We start from the raw sequence: 7,499 nt of genomic DNA, 5'->3' as shown, positions 1-7,499 counted from the left end.
ATGGTCAGTTTGGGATCGAGCCCTGTCGGAGGGGACATTGGGCTATTTCTCGCTCCAGCCAGTGCACCACGACTGCTATATCAAAGGCTGTGGTATGTGTTGTCCTGTCTGTGTGTTGGTGCATATGAAAGATCCCTTGCTGCTAATCGAAGAGTAGCCCATGAAGTGGTGACAGCACATTTCCTCTCAATATCTGTGTGGTTCTTAACCATATGTCTGACGCCATATAACCGTAATTAAAATGTGTTAAGTGCGTCGTTAAATAAAACATTTTCTTTCCTTCAATCGGGGTAGCCGCATGTGGAGCAATTTATGCTAGGGGCAGGCACGGTGGAGAAAAGGAGGTGGGGCTATTATGAATCCAATATATTGTTCAACAGTAAATCCTAAACCCCCTAGAAACTTCCCCTCCCTCAAAATGTCTACTTCCACCGTGCTTGGAGGTATAGACTGGTGAGGGAAGTTATGTGAAGTGTCATTTGAAGGGATGGTGTATCGTGCTTCCCTGAAAATTATATTGACAAAAAACCCAAAACGATGGTTCGTTTTTTTTTTTTTTTTAACCCCACGCACGTGCACCTTCGGAACGACTTTTAGCTTTGTGGTAGAACGTACTCTAACGTATGTTGGATAATTTCTATGGGATTAACGCACTTAATACTAGCATAGGTGAACTAATGGTGAGATGTAGCCCAGTGGTAAAGTGCTCACTTTATGTGCAGTCAGTCTAGAATATATCCATCGGTGGGCACATCGGGCTATTTCTCGTTCCAGCCAATGCACCACGACTAGTATATCAAAAGGCTGTGGTATGTGCTATCGTGTCTGGAATGGTACATATAAAAGATACCTTGCTACTAATAGAAATATATAGCGTGTTTCCTCTCTAAAACTTAAATTTCAAAATGTTTGACATCCAATATCCGAAGGTACTAAAATGGGACGGTGCAGAGAAAAAGTCTATCGCTTCACTTTGTATCGATACCTAATGCTGTTCCCACAGTGTTTGGAGAGTAGTCTGACGGTAGGAGCCATACGGACATTTTGATGGTTCTAACACCACTAACCGTCGGAGACCAATATCTATCTCACACTCACTCTGTCTCACTCTGTCTCACTCTGTCTCGGTCTCTGTGCCAGGGCCGGATTTAGACCGGGAGGATGGGGGGCACTTACGGTTTCGGGGTACCCTTAACAGAGAAATTAAATTACCAACGGGTGTAAGAAAGGTACTAATTCTGTTTGACGTTATTAGAGCGGGAATCTTTGACAAAAAGATTATTTAACGACACCACTGGAGCACATTGATTTTTTTAATCATCGGCTATTGGATGTCAAACATTTGTTCCATACAGTGAATAGTAATACATGTAGTTGTGGAGCAGATTCCAATGTGTCTGAAAATGGGTTCTCTTGGGGAGCTCAACCCACCGATGAAAGCACTTTTTACTTGCACTTTCCCTACAGGCAAGATGGCACATACCACAACCGTTGATATACTAGTTGTGAAGCATTGGTTGGTACAAGTGAAACCCATTGGTCCGCCGAGAGGTTTAGATAATGGATCTTACAAACCAAGCACGCCAGGTGAACGCTAGATGCGGACAACTAAAATCAGTTTGTTTGTTGTGAAGATATTCCATTATATCACGCGGGGACGTAGTCCAGTGGCAAATATCTCGGGTGACACGCTATCGTTCTGGGATCGATCCACGTCGATGTGCCACTTGGGCTATTTCTCGTTTCAGCAGTGCTCCACCACTTGTGTAACAAGAAAGAAGTTTGTTTTGTTAACGACACCACTAGAGTATTGATTTATTATTCGTTGGCTATTAGATATCAAGCATTTGGTAATTCTGATAGTCTTAGAGACGAAAAACTACATTTTTCCTAATGTTTTATTTAACGACACACTCAACACAATCGGCTTCGGTGGCGGAGTCGTTAGGCCATCGGTCTACAGGCTGGTAGGTACTGGGTTCGGATCCCAGTCGAGGCATGGTATTTTTAATCCAGATGCCGACTCCAAACCCTGAGTGAGTGCTCCGCAAGGCTCAATGGGTAGGTGTAAACCACTTGCACCGACCAGGGATCCATAACTGGTTCAACAAAGGCCATGGTTTGTGCTATCCTGCCTGTGGGAAGCGCAAATAAAAGATCCCTTGCTGCTAATCGGAAGAGTAGCCCATGTACATCTGTGTGGCCCTTAACCATATGTCTGACGCCATATAACCGTAAATAAAATGTGTTGAGTGCGTCGTTAAATAAAACATTTCTTTTTCACTCAAACATTTTATTAATGGTTATATGGTTGAGGACCACATATATTGAGAGGAAACCCGCTGTCGCCACTTCATGGGCTACTCTTTTTTTTTCCATCAGCAGCCAGGGATCTTTTATATGCACCATCCCACAGACAGAATAACACAGTAGCGGGCCCCCCCCCCCCCCCCTCTTTTTTTTCTTCTAAATTCGAGCATGAAGTGTTCAGCTGTAAGAGGCACGCTATGTAAAAGGAGAGATGAGTCGTCACATTTAGCCTCTCCCCCCCCCCCCCCGTTCAGAAATCCTGCATCCGTGCCTGTAACACATACCACGGCCTTTGATATACCAGTCGTGGGATGCTTCATATAAAAGATCCCTTGCTACTAGGCCTAATGAGAAAATGTAGCGGGTTTCCTCTCTAGGACTATATGTCAGAATTACCAAATGTTTGACCTAAAACAGCTAATGATTAATAAATCAATGTCCTCTAGTTGTGTTACAAACAAATAAACTTTAAACCCTATGCGTCCGTCGAGGTGATTCGATCCTATGATCCAAGCGACGCAGTCGAGCGCTCTACCTAAAGCCCTCCTCGGATGGTGAAGAGACTCCATTCTATCACATCTGACAGTCGCCGGTTAGGTGACAAAAAAATCAATATCACGCTATCTCCCGGGAATACTCTTTAAACTAGATCAACGACCATGTTCGAATTCTCAGCTGTTTTTAATTACAATACACAATAACTTCCCATTTATTAATTGTACTGCACTCTAAATGCTATTTACACACCTAATTCCTTTTAGTTTTTGAAGATGTAATACCCTCTCCCTTCTCTTCCCCCGATATGAATAAATTATGCATTTAACGTCTGCAGAAGCAATGGAAGCAGAACCGAAATTTAAATAAATTCCTAATTCTGATTATCTCCCTTGTCAGTGGTATTCCGAACTGCGTCGATAAAATTTTGTTGAAAGTAGTCGGACCAACGAAACGGAATTAAATATATGGTGCCAAATCGATCGATTGTGGAGGTTTTAAGCGACGATCAGAAGGCAAGAATACAATTCGTTCAGTTGGAATCATCGGTATTATGCATCCATTGTGGCTTTTAAAGACAATAACAATTATTTTGAAGAATATATTACAATAGTGAAGCAGTTGGCGCCGTTTTTCTGGAATATATTATTCAGTTTGGCGTAGTGGACTGTGATAACTCAAACGCTACATTGCCGACTGCCTGTGGAAAGTAATTTCCAGTCCCACAATTTCGAGTCAAAATGGATATGACAATAGCTTGCTATGTATTTGTAGCCATTTTGTTAAATGGTGGATGTTATTCGGAGGTAAGTGTTTGATGGATAACGTGCATGTATGTATATTTTGTTTTTCATCTATATATAATCCTCAATCTGTTTATAATTATTATACACAATATATATGTTTATTTGGATTTGTATTCCAAATTTTAATATAATTACCAGTGATTTTACGCACACGCACACACACGCACGCACACACTTAATTATAAAAATACATACATACACAAATACAGTTAACTCTCGTTTTAACGGTATTTATTAAAATGGTCGTTCCAGCCAGTGCTCCACAACTGTTGTAATAAAGGCCGTGATATGTACTATCCAGTCTGGGATGGTGCATATAAAATATCCCTTGCTGCTAATCGAAAAGAGTAGCCCATGAAGTGGCGACAGCGGATTTACTCTCTCAATATCGGTGTGGTCCTTAACCATATGTCCGACGCCGTATAACCGCAAATAAAAATGTATTGAGGGCGTCGTTAAATAACGCATTTCCTCCCTCCCTTCCTTCCTTCCTTCCTTCCTTCCTTCCTTCATTACAATGGAGTATATAATAATACCGGCCTCGGTGGTGTCGTGGTTATGCCATCGGACATACGGCTGGGTGGTACAGGGTTCGCAGCCCGGTTCCGAGTCAGTGGGTAGGTGTAAGACCATTACACCCTCTTCTCTCTCACTAACAACTAACCGACTGTCCTGGACAGACAGCCCAGATACCTGAGGTGTGCCCAGGAAGCGTGCTTGAACTTTAATTGGATATAAGCACAAAAATAAGTTGAAATGAATAATATAATAATAATCATAATAATAATAATAATAATAATAATATATTTTAATAATAATCACCATAACACACATGTAAATCTGTTTCGACCCTTTCTGTCAGTTTCCTCCGACTCGTCTTCTGAGCTGTCCACACCATCGCCTACCTATCTCATCTTCTTCCACGGGTGCAGTCTCTGTGTATTTCCTTGCACCAACCTGGCATCCTCGTCCTCTGCCGCTAATAAAGCTGGTCTGACCCACGGCACGAACTAACGGCTTCTGGTAGTAGTAGGGGTGCATAGTAGGTGGTTAACAATGCCAGAAGTAACTACTGAACACTCCCCGAAGTGGTCAGACTAAGCCCACAGCTAAAAGCTGATGGGGAATGGCAGGTGTGTGGCACAGATAGCCACAGGAGACAAGCACCTGTCGCGGTTGGAGAGACAAGGACTGGGATGTCGAGGTGGACAGCGAAAGAAGTTAAAAAATAAGAGGAGTTGCCAGATCGGGAAGAAATGAGATGGAATTCATAGGAGAGAAAGGAAAGGGAACAGTTGGATAAAAAAAAAAATAATAATAATAAAAAAAAAAAAAAAATAATAATAACACACATGCATATTTTATTTTATTTTATCTTATTTGCTTATTTATTTATTAATGTGGTCAACTGTAAATTATTCAGTGACCATTATTTTGACATCGCAATTATATTTAATGAATAAATGAATGTTTAACGACACCCCAGCACAAAACGTGCATCGGCTATTGGGTGTCAAACTAAGATAAATATATAAATTATTTGATGATCAACACTTAAAGCCGCTCACCCTAGTTCCATCCAGCGAAAATAAATTATAATTTGGTTAATCTACAAACCTGTAACACACTTAGATCACGTTTTTATCAAATGGAGTGAAAAAGCAGGTTTTATATCGATAAATACCATGGGAATCCCCATGTCCCAATTGCTTGAAATAATTTTGAAAGTTAGTATTCTGATGTCACCGGTAGATGTCGCTCGAAGCACAACAATGCCTACGTCACGACAAAGTTCACAGACTTGGGGTGCGTTCGTTTCACCTCTCCTGGACATGTTCCAACTGTTCTGTCCTGGTTGTATCCCCTCTCCAGATATCGTAAGACTTAGCAAAATGATTGGTTTTAAGGGTTTGTAACGTTTTGTATTGAGACACTTACTTGTCTGAACTTTATTGTTACTGAAAATGTTCACGAATTGTGAAGAAAAATCTCACAAATGAACAAGTCGGATATTGATTGCGTGAACCGTGCACGAGAAAACAAACCGAACCAAAATGATAACGGTCACGTGATATACCAACGTCTGTGACACTGAAATGGAAATATCAACTCTAAAAATAGATTGGACCTCGCTTGCTTAACGGTTTTTTCTCGACAACACGTCTTGTGAAAAAATGCAAAAAAAATGCATTTCGTGGTTTTACAAACATCAGGATTATCAAAAAGCACTTCAAGTGAGTGGAAATGTGTATTCTAAATAATAAAATGTAAGTAAAGTGCAATTTTATTTGTGAAAAATGGGGTTTAATAGCGAAAAACAACGCCGTAATGGTTAACAAATAAACGTAACTAGGGTGTGTCCCTTTAATATAAAAATTCTTAAGTTAAAACACATTGTAAAGAGCTGAGCAAAAATATTAATATCACAGGTGAGTAAAAATTGAAAATAAGTTCTTGATTTTATTTCGTGTACCAAATCTTTCCTCGACAGTCCAATATGATTACGCTCCACTGAAAGTGGTGAACCGTCAGTGACTTAGACGGAGGTAGACGATCCTTCTTTGGAATATATGAAAAAGCTTCAGATGAAAAAGAAGTTTATTTTGTTTAACGACACCACTAGAGCACATTGATTTATCAGTCATCGACAATTGGATCTCAAACATTTTTTAATTTTGACATATAGTCTTAAAGAGGAAATACGCTACATTTGTTTTTCATTAGTTACAAGGGATCTTTTATATGCACCATCCCACAGACACAGTAGTACATATCACGGCCTTTTATATACCAGTCGTGGTGCATTGGCATTAGAAATAGCCAAATGAACCCACTAACGGGGATCGATCCTAAACCGACCGCGAAGCTTCGGATAATTACACTCCATTAAATGTGGCGCATGGTCGGTGTACGCAGGCAATGTTCACATTGAGGATCTTTCTTTGAAATAAATTAATGCCAGGAGGAACCTTGTTTAAAATAAATTAGTGTGTTAAGTTTGTATGGCTGATGCGACCAAGACACAAGATCATTTCGTTCTTCATGGCATCGCCTGTAGGAAGCCTGCCACTCTCCCAGGAACTGGCTTGTCAGAATGAAGCTTGTTCGCAACCGCACCGTTCAAGCAACTTATCAAGTTGAAAAGATATATATGTGTTAAGATCAGTGTAAGGCACAGCAACCCTGACATGAGCCATTTCATTTCAACTTATTTTCGTGCTTATATCCAATTAAGGTTCAAGCACGCTGTCCTGGACACACACCTTAGCTATCTGGGCTGTCTGTCCAGGGAAGTGAGTTAGTTGTTATTAGTTAGTAGTTAGTGAGAGAGAAGAGGGTGTAGTGGTCTTACACCTACCCACTGAGTTGCTAAAACTCGCTCTGGGTGGGAACCGGTACAGGGCTATGAACCCTGTACCTACCAGCCTCATGTTCGATGGCTTAACCATGACGCCACCGACGCCGGTCACATAAGCCAAATCTAAAGCTTTTATTACCCCTGATTCTAGTATTAATGGGCACCCAACAGAATACAATATCTTATTGGCAACGGATAAAAAGACATACTTTCGTATCACAGGTATCTTATTGGCAACGGATAAAAAGGCACTCTTTCGTATCACCATCCCAAATAAGGTTATCCCAGCTTCAACAGTGTGTCCATAAAAAAATAAGATATTTTTATTCCACATAATCTTTAATTTCTTGTACTGGCGTCGGGAAGCGGCCGGCCACTTTTTGGGCCAGGAACGTTTTTTTTCTTTTCTATCTCTCTCTCTCTCTCTCTCTCTCTCTCTCTCTCTCTCTCCTCTCTCTCTCTCTCTCTCTCTCTCTCTCTCTCTCTCTCTCTCTCTCTCTCTCTCTCTCTCTCTCTCTCTCTCTCTCCCC

The 7,499-nt window shown here is 40.9% G+C and overlaps 1 protein-coding gene across 1 annotated transcript in view; it reads left to right on the top strand.

Moving 5' to 3' along the window:
* The first annotated feature begins 3,291 nt into the window (after positions 1-3,291).
* The window catches only part of LOC121377290 (U-scoloptoxin(11)-Ssd2a-like), an 11,761-nt gene continuing 7,553 nt past the window's right edge, over positions 3,292-7,499 (top strand). Inside the window, exon 1 of the mRNA XM_041505228.1 lies at positions 3,292-3,611. Within this exon, the coding sequence (XP_041361162.1) occupies positions 3,546-3,611 (66 nt within the window). The 5' untranslated portion in view covers positions 3,292-3,545. The remainder of the gene's footprint in view (positions 3,612-7,499) is intronic.

This window comes from Gigantopelta aegis, chromosome 7 (genome assembly GCF_016097555.1).
Source record: "Gigantopelta aegis isolate Gae_Host chromosome 7, Gae_host_genome, whole genome shotgun sequence".
NCBI lineage: Eukaryota > Metazoa > Mollusca > Gastropoda > Neomphalida > Peltospiridae > Gigantopelta > Gigantopelta aegis.
This window is presented reverse-complemented; position numbering and strand designations above follow the sequence as displayed.